Source organism: Sceloporus occidentalis, unplaced genomic scaffold, assembly GCF_023333645.1.
Source record: "Sceloporus occidentalis isolate IW3139 unplaced genomic scaffold, rSceOcc1.0.p SCAF_3, whole genome shotgun sequence".
Lineage (NCBI taxonomy): Eukaryota > Metazoa > Chordata > Lepidosauria > Squamata > Phrynosomatidae > Sceloporus > Sceloporus occidentalis.
In genome coordinates, this window is record NW_028316983.1 from 117,109,255 (window position 1) to 117,130,966 (window position 21,712).

The following is a 21,712-nucleotide window of genomic DNA, read 5'->3' on the forward strand; positions in this document are numbered from 1 at the left end:
ATAAAGTGAAACTATTTAGAAGGGCCTGTGTATGTGTGCATAAACGTGTGTGCCTTCCAGTTGCCTGTCAGCATGGTGACCCTATGCATTTCATAAGGTTTACATGGGCAACGAATACTCAGAGGTGGTTTTCCATTGCCTTCCTTTGAAATACAACCTGCAGCTCCTGGTATTACTTGGGATTTCCCCATCCAAGTATTAACCAGACCTGATCCTGCTTAGATTCCCAGATCAGATGGGATCTGGTGTCTTCAGGGCATTTAACTCTTCTTGTTCCTGAGAAGTTCTAAATGTTTTGCCATGATATTGACAAGGAATGTAGAATCCTGGTGGCAAGTGCCACACTCAGTATACAGCCCCAGACATCTGATCCAGACATAGTTATCTGCTTGGATAATGGGATAATGGGGAGTATAACCTCTGGCAAGTTTACTGTTTCCTAGCAAACTACCCAATGAATTTCATAGGGTTTTCTTACGCAAGGAATACTCAGAGATGGTTTTGCCAGTTCCTGCCTCTGAAATATAGCCTACTGCACCTGGTATTCATTGGTGGTTTCCCATCTAAGTACTAACTACAGTTGATCCTGCTGAGCTTCCAAGATCAGATGGGATCTGGTGCTTTTAGGGTATTTAGCTAGAACTCTTAAAAATCCCACTATTGTTGAATTCTGCTAATATTAAGGCCTGTTACAGACTGCCAAAATAAAGCTGCTTCGCGTCTCTTTGGAGGTATGCTGTTTAAATGATGCATGCACCCTAAGAATCCGGAAGCTGCACCAAAGCTGCCCTCCAGTGCTTAGGAATGGAGTGTGGCTTTGGCGCGACCTCCGGACTCTTAGGACCCATGCATCATTTAAATAGCATACCTCCAAAGAGACCCGAAGCAGCTTTATTTTGGCAGTCTGTAACAGGCCTAAGTGAATAATACTGTTTTGCCTTGTATTGAATGGAAAGAAGAACAAGTAATAAGCTAAGGTTTCTTTTTTCTCCAGCTTTGCCCTGCCAATACTGCCAGCTTCAAGCAACACCAGTGTGCCAGTTTCAACGCCAAGGCCTTTGGAAAACACTATTATCACTGGATGCCTCTTTATCCAGGTTTGCCTTTGCTAATTTTTTCAAAAGATGTTGCTAGATGTGGGCAGTTGTTAAGCCTGGGGCATCTACTTCTTTCTCCTACTCAGACATCTTGAGAATCGCCAACTGGAGACAGAGGCAAAATAATGTTTTAGGAAGGTGGGCACAGAATTTTGGAACAAGATATCTCAGAGTTCCTGCCCAGGTCAGGAATTTGTTTTTCATAGCAGAAATGGAATGGGCACACAGATCTTTTGCCCATACCCATTTATGCCTATTTCTTACTCTGCACCTCCTGCCACCAGTTTTCTTTTAAAATTCAGCAGCATAGTTTAGAAGGAAAATAAGACTTTGCTGTTATTTTTAATCACTGGTAGCCACAAATTCTTGCTGATTATTACAAATTATAGCAACAGCAATAGCAATTACATTTCTATACTGCTTATCAGTGCACTTAAGCACTCCTTAAGCGGTTTACAAATTGTAAGCTAATTGCCCTCAACAATCTGGGTACTCATTTTAGTGACCTAGGAAGGATGCAAACCTGAGTCGAGCTTGAGCGCTTTCGCTGGTATTGAACTCGCAACCTTGCGGTTTGTGAGAGAGTGGCTGCAGTACAGGCATTTAACCACTATGCCACCAGGGCTCCTTTGCACTGGAGGACCTATTCAAGTACTGCCACAGAAAGGACTGTTCTTTGGTCTCTGGATCATAGTGACAATTCATTCAAAAAAAAAAATTATCACTAGGTAGTTCAAAATGCTGTAAAATTAACTTGGAGGTATTCACTCAATTTCGTTTCTAGTCAGCAATTCAAACATTTTGGCACCCACTTGGATGACAGCTTCTGCATCGTCAACTGCTCATGAATTATAAACCCAGTGCATTCCCATAATATCTCTAGTATCTCAGCAATTGTTTTAGCTGAGATTTTCTGATCTGCCAAAACCAGGTCATGAACACGCTCTACAATTTCAGGAACTGACACCGTTGAAGGCCTCCTAAGCCTTCCTACATCTTTGGTCTCAAAATCGACATGCTGAAAGGTAGCATGCCGCTTCTCCACACTTCAGTATGATAGGCACTTGTCACTCAATGTTTGCATCATATACTCTTGGATTTCCTTTGGAGGTTTCTTTTACAGGTGCAGGAATGTCATGATGGCATGGAGTTCAGCACTTGAAGACCCCACACTTTTAGTTGACATGGTTTTATTAGTGATATGAAAAAAAAAATAGAAATTAGAACCATGATGCTACAAATTGGCAGTTTGCAGTACAAAACAACACTATTTCAAGCTACAGTGACAAAATTAATCTCAGATTTTGGGAAGTGGGTTGGGCCAAGAACTTTTCAGCACCTCTTCACACACACACACACACACACACACACACACACACACACACACACGCTGTGGCAGATGAAATTGAGTCTTGCCCATGGAAACAATAAAGCTGTTAGACTAAGGAGCCGTAGTACTCAGGGTGCCCAGAAGTGAAGAAGTGACAATCAGTTTTACTCTGTAGGTGCAACCAGCATGTTTCCTTTTCTAGAACCAAGAAATTGTCACTGGTGGGATTTCCTTGCCTGGATAGCTATGAATTTTTAAATCATTGAATTGACTTTAGCAACAGCCGGCACACAACTCCAGTAGAGTCACCTTCAGTCTGTTAATTTCCTCTTCCCTGAGCTACCTCCTTTGGTTCCTCCTTTGTTCCCATTTATATTGTGTTTTGTTGTAGATGATTACACCAGCATCTCCAACAAGCCATGTGATCTTCAGTGCACCACCAGAAGTGGAGAAAGACAGCTGATGGCACGGGCTCAGGATGGCACGTCGTGCAAGGATGGGACCTACCAAGGGGTTTGCATCAGTGGAAAGTGTGAGGTAATACTTTGGAAACAGGAGCTGCTTACTGGACTCATTTAGGATCAAGAGGAGTTTTGCCACTTCCATCCGCTGGAGCTACGGCGTATAGATTCCTTGACTTGGAAAAGTGACTATTGAAGATAGAAGTACAGTCATGCTTTCTTGGTTCATGTCAAAGATTTTTTTAGTTCAGCAGTCTTTCTACTTTGCAGGTAGATATGTCTGGGAAACTTGTAAAATAGATATTAAGTCTACATCCACTCCTGTTTTTGTCCCCTTGCCCCATGCTAGCAACTAGTATCATGAGGAATAACTTCTTCTGGAGCAAGGCTGGGGAAAACGTAGATATCCAGATCTTGCTGGAATGTAACTCACATGAATCCCAGCCAGAATAGTTTATGTTGAGTGATCGTGGAAATTTCAATCTCACAGTATTGCAGAGTTGGAAGCAGGGGTGGGGTCTCACAGATTTCACCACTGTTGTGGAACTTGCTTTTTATCTTTCATGGTAGGTAGCCATTAACAGATCTGTTCTCCATGGGAGTATCCAATATGATGCACAGAGCCAGCTAAGATGGCGACAGGCACTGTGTCCAGTGTTGCCGATTGGTCAGTTCTAGGTGTTGTAGGACAAAAAGTAACTCTTCTAAGCTCTGGCTGTAAGTGCTTCCTTTTGTCCATTCTAGTCTACTGCCAATCATTTCAGTGGGTATGACTCCTTACTATAGTATATCTCTTTTTCTCTTTCCCCAGGAGAAAAGCTGGGATATAAATTCAGTAAAGGGGAAATAAAGAGTTCTGGACAGGGACAGGAAGGAACCAGGCATACTTTTACTTCTACAGCATACAGTGGAGCCACTGGAACAACAAAAGCCAAGCAGCTGACAGCCTGAATTTAAGAGAGGGGCCATAGTGATGGGGACAGAAGAGAAAGAAGGACTGCAGAGCAATAGCAAGTACATTGCTGTATCAATTATCAGTGCACTTAAGCACTCCCTAAGTGGTTTACAATGTGTAAGTTAATTGCCCCCAGCAAGCTGGGTATTCATTTTAGCGATGTCAGAAGGATGCCAGGCAGAGTTGACCCTGAGCCTCTGTCTGGTATGGAACTCACAACTTTGTAGTTTGTGAGTGGCTGCAGTACAGGCATTTAACCACTGTGCTTCCAGGGCTCCTGAGGGTAAATGCAAGTAGTTGCTCACATGCATATACTTGAGTTTGATTTAGTTGAGAAAGAGACGATAGAGAGCTACACACAATTTTTAAAGTTTGGATTTTTAACTGAGGTTTGATTAGGCTGTATTGATTAGGTTCAATGGAAGGTTTCAGACTGTAAGCCGGCCTCCTTTTTTCCCCCTCCCAGCCAATAGGGTGTGATGGCAGCCTCTATTCTTCCCAGGTGATGGACCGATGCCGTGTGTGTGGAGGAGATGGAAGCACTTGCTATCGAGTCTCTGGCAGTTTCCGAAAGGGGATCTCACAGTTAGGTACACTTTGCTAGCAATGTTGAGCTGTTTCTTGTACTGTATGCTTTGTGGCTCATTGGCTTTTAAATATGACTATGGCAAATACAAACATCTTGGGCTGTCACAGGGATTCATTCCAAAACCGATGGTGGTGGTAGTAGTGGTGGGGAGAGATGAGCTTACAGGATGGTTGCTACTGGGCTTGCCCCATTGGTTTATGCAGAATGTGGTGCAGAACCAGGGATTCTGGACTGCACATTACATATAGCAAGAGAAGAACAGCTTCAGAAAGCAGTAAAGAAGGTTAAGGAGATAGGGATTGTAGCCATTTATTTCCTTGCTGCATTTCTTGCTGAGTGTTATCCTCTTCGCTTGCAACTGGAACTCCCAGAAGTTTTGCAAATACTTCTAGGATCAGAAGACAGACATCTTGGATGTGATTGTTGTGGTAGAGATCTGGGATTACACACCCCTTCACATCACTTTACATGGATTACTTTTTTGACGTTGCAAGAAGTGAACATATGATTGTTCTTAAATGTAACCATGTAATTTGTAGTTCTGCTCACAGAGAGACCTCAGTTCCATTGTGTTAATATCTGACATGATAAATAATTTCAACCAGGAAAATCCCAATCCTGTTTTTAAACAAGTAATTCAAATTAAGATTAACATACAGTTGTGCTTGTTTTATTCTGCACATTATTTATTTGTAAAATGTTTCTGTCATTTTGTGAAAGAATGAGAGGAAGAAGATGAAACAGTGATTAGGACTATGTGGGGAGAGGAATTTGAATAGAGTTTCAGAAAGTAATGGATAAAAATGAAACTGTGTGGCATGGGACCTAGATCATACCTGAGTTTTTCCTTTCTTTCTGAGTGGGCTAGGAGAAATGATGGATCAGAGTTTGGAAACATTACTTTATTGGGATTACAATTCCCACAAATCCTCCTGTCACTAGCCATGCTGGCTATGGAATTTCTCAGAGCTGTAGGCCAAAAAACTAGCTTTCCCAAGCTCTGGGAACATTCAGATGCTGCAGAGGAAATAGCAGATTTTGCACAGAAACTTCCACATTTGGAATTACAAAAACCATCACCCTGTCACCGTCCATCCTTTGAACACAAAGTGGCTGTGTCATTCATTCAAAGACGAGGTTCACAAGTTGGTTCTTCCAGATATCATCACAGCACTAGATGGGGATAGAGAGCCATTCCTGGTGCATGGCTCCATTCGCTTTTCAACAGAGAGGGGAATTTTTACATAAAGATATATCTACTTTTTACACTGAAACAAAGATACCCCCCACAACTCCCTCTCCAGACCCGGCCAAGGATATGTCTTTATAATGTGTACCAAATCCTACTCCAAACGTTAAGATTTAAGGCATAACAATCCAATTTCCAACCTTGTATTCTGCTTTCCCAGATTCTGCCCACCCTCTCTGGGTAAGACCATACAGTTAGGTTTTGCTGTGAGTCCCTTAAGTGAATCTGGTGGTCTTAGGTACAGTGGAGGATTCTGTTCAGTTCTCATAGTATAAATCAGATTTCACTGCCAGCTTATAATCTTAGCGCATTACAAAAGTAAGACAAGAGGCAGTGAGATAGATGTGGCTTTTTGTTTCCTCCCCTCATGTCTTCAAAGTATTTCTGTTCTTTTCCCAAGGAGGAGGATGGTAAAAGCATGTCTTTTGTCTTGTTTGAAAAATCTGTTTGGTAAAAGGCATACTTTTATGACCATTTCCCTCTAAAAGGAGAACAGAAGTACTACAAAGTCATGTGGGGAGGTAAGCAGAAAGCTGCTTCTATCTTGCTGCATCTCATCTTTTGTAATGTGATAAGGCTCATAGATGGCCTCTCTTTGTGGAGTAAAGATGTAGCAGAGTTCATGTTGTTCACCTCAGGCAGCAAAATGTCTTCTACCAGCCCTAAGGGTCTGCCTCAGAATCCCAAGTACCAAATGGTCTCTGGATTTCTCTGGCTATTTGTGTGGGCATCTTGGAAGACAGGTACCAGCTTCTTTGAAAACCACTGAAAGGCAGATGCCACATTCTTTGGAAAGTCCCATTTCACCATTGCTGGTGCATTGCACGCTACCGTTTTTTTATTCATACCACCCATGACTGTTAATCTAGCTTGCTGGGGTAATGGGAGGTGTAGTCCAGAACATCTGGAAAGCACCATGTTGGGGGTGGCTGCCCTCCATCCAGGAACCATGCTGTAAGCAAGTGGGGAAGTAAAAAAAGGTGTTTCATTTGAGACTGTCTGTAGCATACATGTTATGTCATGGGGAGACCTGAGTCCAGAGTTCCATGTATACATAGAGCCCACATCTCCATGCTTGATTTCAGGAAACACATCTTCAAGTGCTTCCAAAAGATGCCCAGTATGATTTCATTTGATTTGCTTCAATTCTAGGGGCGTGGAACAGTCCAGTGGAACAGTGACTGGCTCCCTCTCCTTTGATATGCAGAGAGTGTGTGCACTGGAGCTTCAGAATGAACACCTGACTTTCTCCCTTTTTAGAGGGAGAGAACGCATTCCAGTGCTGCATCTGCATGACTACGCATTCACATGGAGGCATTGGTTCATTGTTACTAGGAGGAGTTCCATAACTCAGATCAAGACACCAAAATTTAGCCCAGGAAGTGAGCAGCTGTGGGAGGCTAGAGGCTGCATTAGACCACCTGGGGAATTTGGAGGGCCAGACTCCCACTATACCCCTGCAAAAAAAATTTGTTTTGCCCCAAAGTGTCCCTAAATGCACTCTAGGGGCAACCCCCCCCCCCCATGTTTTAAACCCTCTCCCCAGCCATTTTAGGCCCTGAAGAGACCTGCACTTTGCCCACCCCTGATTTAACCCTTCCTGATTAAATCAGTATGACAGAAGAACTTGCAAAATAAGGGATTTACTAATATATACCTAATATGTTCTCAACCAATGTGAATCTACATGCAGACCTCATTTGCTCTCCCCCCTTACATTTCTGGAAGTGTAGCAGAAACAAAATCTACACATTAACAAAGTGTGAAGGAGCACTTGCCTTGCAGGAGGATACTTTCTTTTTAAAGATATGCTGCTCTTTTTGTATTGTGTAGCAGATCTGGCAGGACAGTAGCAGGGTGCAACCCCTTTCTGCATGTATGTTAGGGGATGTTGGCTCCTGGACCTGCTGATATTGCACACCCCTGTTTTAAATGGAGAGCTAAAACAAGAATGTAACAAACATGTTTATCATAAAGATAGGAGCAGCCAGTGGTTGGCTGCAACTCCCCATTGAGCTTAAGGTCTGTTACAAACTCGTGTTTGCTTGATGTGTGTGAAAGGGCCTAGATATACTGAGCTAATTTAACTCATATGGCAGCAGAGAAACTACCAAATTACTTGACGGAATAACATCAGTCAGTTTATCCAATTTTGGTTTTGTGATTTTTCTATGGCTCTGTTTTCTTAGGCTATGTGTTCATCACCAATATACCGGCTGGTGCTACAGATATTCTTATTATTGAGCAGAGGAAAGCAGAGAACATACTGGGTAAGCAACAGAAATGAGTCCTCCCTCGGGACTAATTTGCCCCACAGTGCAGAGTGCTTAAGCGACTTAATTATGGTATGTATAACTGTCTTCCCTCCAAGCTTTCATAATGTAGAGTTCTTATTCTGGATCAATTCATTCAGACTAAATTATATCCCTCAGTTCTAGGGTTCATAACCATCAACGAGGATTAAAGCACTGCAGTGATAAGACTTTTTATCAAGAGCTTTTAAACAAATTAACTACTTCTGAACGTGTCCTGACCACCTGTTCAGTCAGAGTGGCATTTTTATCATATATCTCAGGACCTGCCTGTGCCTATATGGATCAGTTTTTCTGTTCAGAATAGTTTAATTAACTCGATGTTTTTTACAACCCCCAAACAACCTATTGAACCTAGATAAGAGTTATGTTTCTGTAAGGTTTTCTGGGATGTGGAAAAGATGTTTATTTAGGATATAGGTGCATGCCGCAACCCTGTTTGAACAGCATGTGTAGCCCACATGGCTCCTCTTTCTAGAGATATGACAGATCTAAGGAATCATGTGCTATGCTATGCAAGATTTTTACCCGTTGTGTGTGCATGGAGGAGGACAAGATAGGAGTTTTGCTCAGAGGTAGAACACATGTGTTGCATGTGGAAGGGTCTTGGTTACAATTACAGTTAAAAAGATCTGAAGTATTAAAGATTGTAGGGATCTGCCTGCAATCTTGGGAGAACTCTGGCAAACTCAGCCATTGTTGTTGATCTTGTGCTGAACCACTCATTCTTGATGTTAACAGAGAGGAAAGGGGGCCGTGTTAATTCTTTGCCCATCCTCTCCAGTCCATACCACACCAATGGGCATCACCTCTTAGTAGTTCTTCCCTACTTTTTGACTAGCAGGATTTCTCATTGCCCACATAACTGATAGAGTTCCACATTATTGCCTTCTCTTGAAATGTGTTCTATAGGTAATAAAGCCTGGGTACTACTAGTGAATATTTCCTCTGTGATCTCATAAGCCTACATTCCTCGTGAGTACATTTTTTCCATAGTTGTTCATACCGTGAAGGAAGGAAGAAGGGGCTTTTGCCTGTGTTTTGGCTCAAGGGGGAGAAGATGACCAATAGGACAACCTGTGGCCTTACAGATATTTTTTGGAATGCTTACCCAGCATCCCATTCACTGGTGTGGAGTGATGGAGACTGTTATCTAACTGCCTCTGGATGGCCCCACATTTTCCGTTTCTTCAATAAGCATTTTAAGGAGAGCTTACCGTTGTTTACCTGAGAGCTGGTGGAACATCTTATATGCCAGATTGCTCCTCTGATTTAGTAGTTGTGGATCCCTAAATTAATACCAACAAGATATTTTTGCCTTTCTTCTGCTCCCTTGGTAGCACTGGCTGATGATTCTGGGCACTTCTTCTTCAATGGGAATTCGGCTATTGACAACCCACAGAACTTCAAAGTGGCTGGTACCATTTTCAAATACCGCCGGCCTTCAAACCTCCATTCTGATGGACTGGAATACATTATTGCACAGGGGCCCACCAACCAGTCTCTCAATGCCATGGTAAGTAAGTGCATACAGTATATCTAATTGATTGCTTTCTTCTCCCATAAGTCACAAGACTGGAAATTGGGTGCCTGATCTATAACCTGCTTTGAAAAAAAAGTTCCTGAGTCAAACTGTTTTTGAAGTCTGACATCAATACCAGGAAAGATTCTAGAGCAGATCATTAAACAGAGAATCTGTGAACATCTAGAAGGCAATGCCATAATCACAAAAAGTCAACATGGGTTTCAGAGAAACAAGTCATGCCAGACAAATCTGATCTCTTTCTTTGATAAAATTACCAGCTTGGTAGATGAAGGGAATGCTGTGGATATAGTATATCTTGATTTCAGTAAGGCCTTTGACAAGGTTTCCCATGACATTCTTGCAAACAAGCTTGTAAAATGTGGGCTAGACAAAGGAACTGTTAAATGGATCTGTAATTGGTTGACCGGCCGAACCCAAAGGGTGCTCAACAATGGCTCCTTTTTATCCTGGAGAGAAGTGACCAGTGGGGTCCCACAGGGTTCTGTCCTGGGCCCAGTGCTATTCAACATCTTTATCAATGACTTGGATGACATAATTGGGAGTATACTTATCAAATTTGCAGATGACACCAAATTAGGAGGAGTAGCTAACACACCAAAGGACAGGATTAAAATTCAAAATGACCTGAATAGACTAGAAAGCTGGGCCACAGCTAACAAAATGAACTTCAACAGGGAGAAATGTAAGGTACTGCACTTAGGGCAGAAAAATGAAATGCACAGATATAGGATGGGGGACACCTGGCTGAATGAGACTATGGGGCCATTCATACTATCTTTCAACCTAGTTTTGAAATCAATTCTTCCACGTGAAGTTCATACTGGGCCAGATTCTGTCACAATCCATGTCGAGGCTTGCACAAGGAAATGCTATCGAAATTCACGCTAAAATCTGTCTTTTCTGAAAAGACCCGGGTTCCACGAAATATGAACTTGCCCTCGATCATGATCGGGGCAAATTCAGGGAGGGATTAAGGTCAGAGGGCAGGCAGACGTCAGAGCATTCCCTCCCCTCATTGGAGGGGAGGAGGAGGAGGAGGAGGAGGAGGAAAGAGCCAAAGGAAAAAGGGGAATCTGGAGGAAAGGGTGACAGGAGGCAAAAGGGGAAATCAGGGTGACGAGGGCTGCAAAGGGCTGTCAGAGGGAGGGTGGGGGGGAGTGGAGAAAGTGATGGAGGAGGAAGAGGAGGAGGAGGAGGATGAAGGAGCTGTGGGAAGAAGGGAGCCATGGAGGGCATGGAGCAGGAGGAGGAGGATGAAGGAGCCAGGGCAGCTCCTAGAGGGAGGGGAGGGTCAGAAGTAAAGAGGAGGAGGAGGATTGCCAAGGGAAATTGGGCTGCGGGGCCAAGCCGGAGGAGGGATGTAGGGAAATCAGGCTGTAAAATCAGGCTTTTATTTTTGACAATTTATGCGCATGATTTTTTGGGTGACATGTCTGTGTGCTTGCTTGTGCTACTTTATTTCCTCTTGCTCCTGGATTATTATTATTATTATTATTATTATTATTATTATTATTAGTGTTATATGAGGATGCTACAATCAGAATGCCTGCACTGCATTTCCGTTTTATTCCCAATTGATTCCATGGGTCAGTTGGAACTGACAGGTCACTCTCTCTCAGCCTCAGTGGAAGGCAATGGCAAAGCTCCTCTGAAGAGAATGTAGCGGGAGGAAAAGGGTCAGGTCAGGTCAGGTCAAAGGCAGGGCATGAACGGAGCTCCCATCAGGCACCTTTCCCCCCTTTTTTATTTTTTAAAATTATTTTTGACAAAATATGTGCATGTTTTTTTCTTGAGGCAGATATATATATAGATAGAATGTGGGTAGCAGCTTGTTCATTTTCCCTTTTATTTGCTGGCTTCCAGCAAAGGGGAAATGTTGCAAAGGGCAAGACTTGTGAATGGAATGCTACAATTCGAATATTACATTTGTTGCTCTTGTCAATTTGGCCAATTGGCAAAATGATACATGCTTTTGCTACTGTTTCTAAGGAATTCAGGGGTAGCCCTGAATTGCTTTTAAGAGGAAAAAAATGCATGGCAATCGTATCCTTTTCTGGCATTTCCGAGGTGAGGAATTTATTATTATTATTATTATTATTATTATTATTATTATTATTACATGTGTAAGAGGCATGGGGTGGCAAGGAGCTGGCGATACAGGATGCATTAGCTTGCATTTTGGGGTTGAAAATGCCCACAACACACTAACACACGCGCACGCACAAAAGAGGTTTTTAAATTTGACAAAATTTAGGAGGGGGGAAAGCACACTTCCGATGCCCCAATGAGTGCTTTAAACGTCACCTATGATGATCGCTTGATTGACAACAGGCACCTTCATGGTAAACCCTGATTTCTGAAGAAGACATTCAGGTTAAAATGCCCCTCTTCTTGTAGTGGGCACTTATTAACGGAGAGATTCGGGAGGGCCCCCCCGAATCTTCCCAGTTCCTTCAGGAGCAAACTCACCAGTGGGAATGGGGCCTAAATGTGAAAGGGATCTAGGAGTCAAACTAGACCATAAATTGAACATGAATCAACAGTGTGATGCTGCAGCTAAAAAGGTTAATGCAATTTTAGGCTGCATCAATAAAAGTATAGTGTCTAGATCAAGAGAAGTCATAGTGTCACTCTGTTCTGCTCTGGTCAAGCCCCACCTGGAATATTGTGTCCAGCTCTGGGCACCACAATTCAAAAAGGACATTGAGAAACTAGAACGTGTCCAAAGGAGAGTGACTAAAATGGTGAAGGGTCTGGAAACCATGTCCTATGAGGAACGACTGAGGGAGCTGGGGATGTTTAGCCTGGAGAAGAGAAGGTTAAGAGCCCTGGTGGCACAGTGGTTAAATGCCTGTACTGCAGCCATTCACTCGAAACCACAAGGTTGCGAGTTCAAGACCAGCAAAAGGGCCCAAGCTCAACTCAGGCTTGCATCCTTCCGAGGTTGCTAAAATGAGTACCCAGACTGTTGGGGGCAAATTAGCTTACTTGCTAATTAGCTTACTTGCTGTTCATCGCTATGATCTTTGGAATAGCGGTATATAAATAAAACAAATTATTATTATTATTATTATTATTATTATTATTATTATTATATGATAGCCCTGTTTAAATATTTGAAGGGATGTCAAATTGAGGAGGGAGCAAGCTTGTTTTCTGCTGCTCCAGAGACTAGGACCCGGAGTAATGGATGCAAACTACAGGAAAAGAGATTCCACCTCAACATTAGGAGGAACCTCCTGACAGTAAGGGTTGTTCGACAGTGGAACAAACTCCCTCGGAGTGTAGTGGAGTCTCCTTCCTTGGAGGTCTTTAAGCAGAGGCTGGATGGCCATCTGTCAGGGATGCTTTGATTGAGATTTCCTGCATGGCAGAATGGGGTTGGACTGGATGGCCCTTTCGGTCTCTTCCAAATCTACGATGCTATGATTCTATAAGTGGAACGAATCACCTTAAATCCTGTGTTCCGTGGGAATTTCTCAGAAGGTACGGAGAGAAGGTGCTGAGAGAAAGGGGAATCACTTAGAAAGTTCCAAATTGGACCACAGTGCTGTTTGGCATCATGGTAGAAAGGGAAATTCAATAGTTTATAGCTTGTGTTCTATTTCATGTTCTTCTCTGTGTTCTCTTTGTTGAACTCAGTACTACAATTTCAATGGGAAAGTGCCCCATGTAACCTATGACTACACAGTGCCAAGGACGCTTTCACCAGCTCTTCAAACAGTTTCCCCTGTCTTCAAGATGTCTCTCCATCTTCACTTACCGGAGCCCAGCCACAATCATCAGGAGGCAGTCGCTCCCATTCCTGTAGATTTCAATGCCACTTGGATCTCTCTTACACCAGAAGACATTGGGGAACGTTTCTCACAGGGAGAGGAGCATGGAGGCATGGGCTTCAAAAGCCAGAACTTCTTCCCCAGTAACTCCAGTGCTCAAGGAAGGGACTGGGATTGGAAGCACAGGGCAGAGGAGGAAAGGTTTGGTTTCCAGGTCCGACAAGTTTATCACACAAATGGAGCAGGTGAAGATGAAGAGGTGGCAGCCAGCAGGGAAACAGAGTTGGGTTAGTATCTTCCCCCCCCCACACACTTTATTTTCTCATGCATGGGGAGATCTGGATTATTTCTGCTTCTTCATGAGACTGCTGTGTGTGGATGTGTGTTAAAGATGGAAAGAATCCCTCTGTCAAAGCCAGCAAATACTCTGTTGAGAAAATGGTCAAACTTTGGTGAGATTTTTCTCATTTGGGAATGTTTTACATGAAAAATGTTGTGCAAAAGAACAACTTTTGCGGAGCACAAAAAAAAAAAAAAAAAAAAAACCCAACTTTTTTTTTTTAAGAAAACAGTATTTGGGCCAAAATACAGGTTTCTGCAGATATATATATATGTGTGTGTGTGTGTGTGTGTGTGCGTGCGCGCACAGAAATAACTTTTTTGGGCACAACAATTTTTCATTAAAATTAAAAAAAAGTCCCAAAGAACAAAAAATTCACACAATTTTGCCCCAAGGACCTAAGGATTTTTTGTCCTTGCATGTGACAAAAGCCAAATCTCTCCATGCTACAAATGTTGTATATATGTAGAAAGCTCACAACATGTATTCACATTTTCATTAGTTTTGCAGTGTTTTACCCGATTCAGACTATTTTTTTTTCTGAAAGTAGGGAAGGTGGGGAAATGGGCTTTTGGAGTTTCAAGGAGCAGATTAGTGGCAGGAGGACAAGTCTGCTGACACAAAATGGTGTAGAAGGTTGTGTGAAAAGCCACAGAAGCCATGGGGGAAGTGGGAGGCGAATACCTATTATTAGCTGAGTTAATTTTGTAACATTCAGCATGAAAATTACTCCCCCCCCAAAAAAAAATTCATTATAAATACCAGCTCATTGCAAACTTGATTGCCATAAAAGGTAGACATTGGTATACATCACTGTGTACACACCTAAACACATTTGGAGTCAGCCAAGATGCCCAAACTAATGTGGGTTCCAAAGGATAAGCCAATTGAAGTCTTTTCAAAAAACTGTTTGTGGAGTTTTTGAGCAATAAGAAATGTAATGATGTAGTAATCTGTGGTTATGGCTATTAGTGAGAGCCAGCAATGGTGTAGTGGTTTAAGTATTGGTCTATGGCCTTGGAGACTAGGGTTTGATTCCTTGTTCAGTCATGGAAATCCACCAGGTCACCTTGAGTGAGTCACACACCCTCAGCCCCAGAAAATCCCATGATAGCTTCACTTTAGGGTCACCATAAATCAGAAATGACTTGAAGGCACTTCACAACAAAGGGTTATTAGTAATTTTAGTAGGATTATTTAGTTGGATCTGTAATGGTAGAAACACACATACACACACAATTGCAGTCAGGATTGGGGAGGGGTCAGAGCCCTACTGTGTATTAGTTGCATGCCCTTTTTTTTCTTTTCCTTTCCCTTCTTTCCCCCTTTTTCTTCTTTCTGTTACTTTATCTTTGATGGTATATTACTTTGACTGTAAATTAGATTGTTCATGCTAAAAGTTAATTTTTTAAAAATCAATCAATCAAGAAAGATTCCTTACTTTAAATTCTGTGCTGGATACTGAATTATATCTCAACTCATCCAGAAGCTATTATGTAGAGAGATCTTGTAGTACCTTTGAGACTAACTGAAATAAAGAAGTTGGCAGCATGACCTTTTGTAGACTTCAGTCTACTTCCTCAGATGCATATAGTGGAGTGGAAACGAGGAACAGTCATATATGCCATAGGTATGTGAGTCCACTCCAATATATGCAACTGAGGAAGTAGACTGAAGCCTACAAAATCTCATGCTACCAACCTCTTTACTTCGGTTAGTCTCAAAGGTGGTATAAGAGCTCTCTATGTACTTATTCTACAGACTAACATGGCTATATCTTTGAATTCTACCACTATGGAAAGCCTCCAGAGGCTAAATTATAGAAGAAGAATTAACTTGCCAATATATGTGGTCAAATTAGTATAATTCCAATTTGAGACAATTCCTTTAATTCGTAAGGTGATACCTAGTAAGGTGATACCAATTGTTTTCTTGTGGAAATAGCTCTCTGGGCTTACTGTTGTGTGCTTTCTTTAAGACCTCAGGCTCAACCATATTACAGTTAGCACAGTCATGCCTCATGGTGCAGCCAGGCACCAAGAGACTAGCAGGATTGGACCATCCAGGTTGCGTCTCTTCCGGAAACTGTGTCTCCAGGATCCGCAAAATGCTGCCATTTGTAGAGAGCTGCATTATCTGGCAATCAAACTGGGGAGGAAGAATTCAACAGCAGTGTTTTGGGGAGACCCATTGGTAGAGTGGCCAGAAGGACTACACAAGCAACCCCCAAGAAAGAAATTTCTTGAACATGTGAATGCTGAAGTTTATGCAGTGGATGAGGCAACAAATGACACAGCTGTCACATCATCTTCCAAGCCCAGTTCCAGCTCCACCTTTCAGCTGGGCTTTGTGAACAAACACCTGTCAGAACCTCATCAGGGCCCTAGTACTGAAAGGTGAGATCAGAATGTGCTCCTAGGAGAAAAGGGGAAGTATGTCCTCTTGTTACAAAGACAGCTATAATATAAAAAGAGAATTTGCAAGGGACTCTCAGCCAAGCTGTGCAACTGGCTTTCTCTCAGTTTCACCATTTGAATAAGAGACATACATGACAGCAGACTGAATTCATCCTTGTCTCAGTTTCTAAGATTCTGATGAGTTGGCCATCTTAGTGAAAAAATGGGATGGAGTGTGGGAAGAAATATTTTGACATCTTCACAGCCTCCAACCAGTCAGTGCTGGTCATAGCCAGCTTCTGTCTGTAATTAAAGAACTGTTTTTCTTCCCCTAGGCCTGTTACAGACTGCCAAAATAAAGCTCCTTCGGGTCTCTTTGGAGGTATGCTATTTAAATGATGCATGAGTCCTAAGAGTCTGGAGGTCACGCCAAAGCCACACTCCATTCCTAAGCACTGGAGTACAGCTTTGGTGCAGCTTCCGGATTCTTAGGGTGCATGCATCATTTAAATAGCATGCCTCCAAAGAGACCCGAAGCAGCTTTATTTTGGCAGTCTGTAACAGGCCCTAGTCTGCATTTTGGACAGGCAGGGAGTACATTTAGATGTAGTTTGGGTGCCTTCCTAGAGGGAACTATTTGCTAAATGACATGAAAAAAAAATCTATCCTGTTTCTGTTAAAATGCCCAAACCTAGCCCTTGTTTGTTTTCTATATGTTTAGAAGATATAGAAAAAAAATTAGTGGTGATGATAATTTATGATGGCGATGAATGTTTTAAATATCTCCTCAAATTATTGGGCCCAAATGCAATTTTCCATACTTCTGAAAGCTGAGGGACACATTTCTGAATTCATATGGAAGTTCATCAGTCTGAAATGATATATTTTTACCATGTATGGAACTACCTGAGCTGTCCCCTCTTTGTTTCTGTCTGAGTCACTAATTTGATTGGAAGGAGATGTACCTAAAAGTAGTCATTTATTTAAGGAATGATGGGGAGTTCCCTGTGAGCCTGAATAATTCTGTCACTTAGGAATGGTAATAGGATTACTCTTAATGCCAAGGATACAATAGAATCCCTCACCATTAGTAGATGCTGTTTGGAAAATTGCAAGCCAGAATCATCAGTCACACAGAGACATGGTACACACCTGCCTCTGTGGAAGAACACTCTGAGCTCACTAGAATGCTTCACTGTTTTATTAATATTTTTCTTCTGGATGGGCACATTGGCAATGGCCTGTTACAGACTGCCAAAATAAAGCTGCTTCGGGTCTCTTTGGAGGTATTCTATTTAAATGATGCATGGGTCCTAAGAGTCCGGAGGTCGCACCAAAGCCACACTCCATTCCTAAGCACTGGAGTGCAGCTTTGGTGCAGCTTCTGGATTCTTAGGGTGCATGCATCATTTAAATAGCATACCTCCAAAGAGACCCGAAGCAGATTTATTTTGACAGTCTGTAACAGGCCATATGCTTCTTCAGGAAGTGTGGGCTAGTGTGCCTCATCGTACACTTTGGGAGGGAGCAGCTTAAAAACAGCAACATTTTTGATAGGCCTACTACAACTGAGTAAATATATAAGACTATTAAAGAAGATCATTCTTTGGGGACCCTTCCTAGCCCTTTCAGCAGCCAAGAAAGGGTAGCAAAGGCTTTACTTCCCATTGTAGATAAACCATTCAGGATTTTGTGTAAGCTTCTTTTTTCTCCTCTGCTTCCCCCTGCAGCAATGATTTCGAACTGAACCCCCTTGGCCATGATGACATCAGCCTGGCTGACATGTATCGCTGGAAAGTCTCGGCCTATGCTCCCTGCAGCTCCACTTGCACATCAGGTAGTTTTGTGGCGGCTGCTGGTGGTTTTGAAGAATGAATGTTGTAAGAGACCCAGTCTTTAGCTTCTTTTCCCTTGATTTCTAGCACCCTGAAAGTCCATATGAAAGCCTTTTCTAGAATCAGGCAACAATGTACTGCTGTGTTAAATTCCAGTTTCTAGCAGTGCATTTACTGTACGTTTATATGTGTGTTAACACTAAATTGCATAGAGCAGCCTTTTTTAACCAAGCATTCTCAAATGGGTTGGACCACAACGCTCATCATCCTCAGTTGTCTGCTATGGTTGTCTAAAGTCTCAGAGGATGTTTCCTAGATACGCTTGCGGTTCAACCTAGAACCTCTCATAGCTCCCAACCCTATGAGGTATGTTCTCCCCCCATCTGTCCTACTTTATATATCCATTTATTCTAGTTTGCTTATATATGTAAGTGTGTGTGTAAGTATATGTGTTTCCTCTTGCAACTCAGGAGTACTTAAATTGCTGCTGTGCGCATAGCCTTAATAAAATCAAATTATAGTAATTTTATTAATTATTAATGTTAATAATGCATTCTTCATTCCAAAACCCTGTTTGCATTCTTGATGTGTATCCAAGCTGTAACTACATGTGCAGCCTGGGTCCTCAAAAGCAACCGAGGACTTCCAAGAAAGCAGTGAGGAAAAAAGCACGAGTGGCCTGTGCTTCCATATGTCTGGGTCTTTCCCCTGTTGAAAGACAGATGTGGCTTCTTCCATTGGGGGAACAGAATGATGGTTCTCTTGTGGAGGAAATGTTTCCTTTTCCCCTGCAGCTAAGGCCCAGAAGCATGGGGAGAGCAAATGGGCATTCCCTGTGGGTCTGATTCCATTGCTTTTTTGGAATGAACACCTGAAATGGAGACAATGAATTGCTTTGTCCATTGGGGCTGGTCATTGAACAAATGTTGACTGAAAAGAGCCATGCTTGGTGCCCATCCAGGAATCAGCACTTCCTATGCTATGTGTGTCCGCTATGATGGAGTGGAAGTGGAGGAGACATATTGTGATGCGTTGACTCGTCCTGAACCCACTCATGAATTCTGTGCTGGCAGAGACTGCCAACCTAGGTAAGTAGAATGAACCAACTCCGGAGGAGATTTTCAAAAGTTAATTAATGCTGTACTTCATTTGAGCCATCTTATCCTAAAAATATTTTCTCAGATAAATTCTATCGATGGTGAAAATGCTTATTTAAACATTTATTATATTGTTTAATGTTTATATAGTCAATATTAAGTAACCAAATTCAATTTGCAGTAAGTTTTAAAAAAAGGAAAAGGGGTTTCAGTTAAAGTGGGGCTACTTGGTAAACATTCCCTTGATGTACAAATTAGACAAACAGAACACTCTGTTTATTTACAACTTCCTTAGATTCTGTTTGTAATGTTTATACGTCATATGTAATAAAATGTTTGACTTGACTTATGATGCAGTCATGCTACTATGCACTTTTGTAATTCAGTTTCAGTCCTGAATCATTATGGAGTTTATTTTCCTAGTCGTACCTTTTACATGCATTTTCCCTGCTACTAATATCTTTTCCTATGAAATAACAAGTGAAGCAATACAGCTTATTTCCTATTACTGCATATTTCCATTAAGAGTCTAATTTTACTCTTCTGGCTTGAAATGCCACCATGATTTGACATATTTTGTAATTGGAAAAATTATCAGCCTTGGCTGCATTGAACTTTCCTTTGGCTGTCCAGTGTCATTGCAGGGTAGCTTTTTTATATTGCTAGGTATGAACTCAATTGGTAAACCAGTGCCTGGCAGCAATGAAATATATTCTGCTATGAATTCACCGTTTTCACAAACTTAATGCTGGATAATTTCTTCTCCCATTTGTATCTCCTACCTTTACAACTTTATGAAGAACCTTGAGTTATAGCTATATTATAGTTTACATACTTTTAGATTTGTCAGGTTTGTCAGTTGGAGCAGGGACGTAGCCAAGGGGGGTGTTCTTGGGGTCCGGACCCCCCTGTTCCGTTAGATAAAATGAATGGTGCGTGCTGCCGCGCTGCTGCACCCAAGCCCCATTATAATGGTGGCACTTAGTCTGGACCCCCCCCCCTTCCCAAAATCCTGGCTACGTCCCTGGTTGGAGGGTCCATGTTTTGAAGGCAAAGCTCAGCATTGTTGCTTAGAAAATACAGTAGGGCAGTGCAAATCAGTCGTTCACAAGATCCCCTTCCCTTGCATTGTCTTTCATCTTTTGTTTTGACTCAAGGCAAAAGTATATGTTACGTTAAATACATAGTGTGCAGCTAAAGAGCCCTTTCTTGTTTACGTGCAAGTACAGTGGGTGCTTGTTGTCTGCTGGGGTTTGGTTTCAGGACCCTCCATGGATAAAAAAACCCAGTGGATGCTCAAATCCCATTAAAGACAATGGCATAGCAGAATAGTGTCCCTTCAATAAATTGGAAAATCAAGGTTTGCTATTTGGAATTTACACTTTTTTGGAAATATTTTTAAGCTGTGGATACTTGAATCGTGGATAAAAAAATCTGTGGATAAGGAAGGCTAACCGTATAGTCATGTGTGACCCTGGTCATCTACCATTATTCCAATGGCTACCTTAGCTAGACATGATGGGAGTTGCAGAGTTGGGCTGGCATCCCATTGATTCACTTTATGCCTGTTTATGTCTTTTTTTTTCATTGTTGCAAAGGTTGGTATTCTCTTTCAGCCTCCACAACAGCCAAAGCCCTCACCTTCATAATTCAGGTGCTAGAACCCTCTCCTCCTGACTATTCCTTGATGGGTGGAAAGAAGAAAAGACACTGAAAAAGTGAAGTATCTTGCTATGTCCCCATAATCAGATGCAGAATGATTTTGTTTACATCTGTGGATCTCAGCAGACAATGTAATCATTTTGCATCTGGCTATGGAGGTATAGTCAGACACTCCCCACAGCTCAGATTTTGTTTCTTTCTAAATGATGAGTCCAGGAGGTACTGAGAGTAGATATGTAGCATAGTTTTGCAAATGGAACTATTATAGTATGTTGTGCCCTAGAGGGTCTTGGCCTTGGAGTCTAGCAACTGGTGGATGGCTCCAGGTTGCCCGCCTTGATATAGATAATAAAGAAAAGCATTCTGAATAAGTAACAAGTCTCTTTCATTTAGATTATCATGGGGTTGAGCAATGGGGTGGGGGAGTTACTTATCTGCAGCATACTCTTTCTTCCCTTCCCCAATGCATCTGTCTCATTTAGCTATATAAATGGAAGATCCATCTCATATAGAGCTAGTTTAAGAGAAAGAGTCTTCTCAGTGCCTGCTCCCAGGCTCTGGAATTTCCTCCCTAGAAAGGCCAGGTCGGCCCCATCCCTGCACTCCTTTTGGCAGCAGATAAAAAAATAATAATGCTACAAGGCTTTCTAAAACTAATAAGGGTAGGACTTTAAATGCTGTGCAAGGTTTGTATAGAGTTTTTTAATTTTTTAAAAAAATATTTTAGATTTTAATTGTAATGCTTTTAACTTTTTAAAATTGTTTAATTGATACTTTAAACTTTGTATTTACATTTTAATGCTTTGTATTGTTTTTAACTTGTACTATTTTAAATTTTGCAGGGGTAGCTGTGTTATCCATTTAGCAAGTTCAAAGAAAAATTCACGAAACAGTGATACCTTTACTGGCCAACCAAAAAGCACAATATACTTGTTGCAAGCTTTCGAAGCTCCACTTCATTAGTTGCCTTGAGTTCCTATACTACTACTACTACTAATAATAATAATAATAAAATTTATTTGTATCCTGCCCCTCTGAGAACAATTGGGGCAGCTAACAAAGTTAAA

General features: G+C 41.8%; 1 protein-coding gene across 1 annotated transcript in view; it reads left to right on the top strand.

The window, feature by feature from the left end:
• The window catches only part of LOC149316614 (ADAMTS-like protein 2), a 41,262-nt gene that overhangs the window by 11,827 nt on the left and 7,723 nt on the right, over positions 1-21,712 (top strand). Inside the window, exons 4-12 of the mRNA XM_089518736.1 lie at positions 995-1,097; positions 2,819-2,964; positions 4,310-4,433; positions 7,871-7,951; positions 9,334-9,509; positions 13,182-13,602; positions 15,634-16,051; positions 17,782-17,888; positions 18,848-18,974. Of these exons, the coding sequence (XP_089374862.1) occupies positions 995-1,097; positions 2,819-2,964; positions 4,310-4,433; positions 7,871-7,951; positions 9,334-9,509; positions 13,182-13,602; positions 15,634-16,051; positions 17,782-17,888; positions 18,848-18,974 (1,703 nt within the window). The remainder of the gene's footprint in view (positions 1-994; positions 1,098-2,818; positions 2,965-4,309; positions 4,434-7,870; positions 7,952-9,333; positions 9,510-13,181; positions 13,603-15,633; positions 16,052-17,781; positions 17,889-18,847; positions 18,975-21,712) is intronic.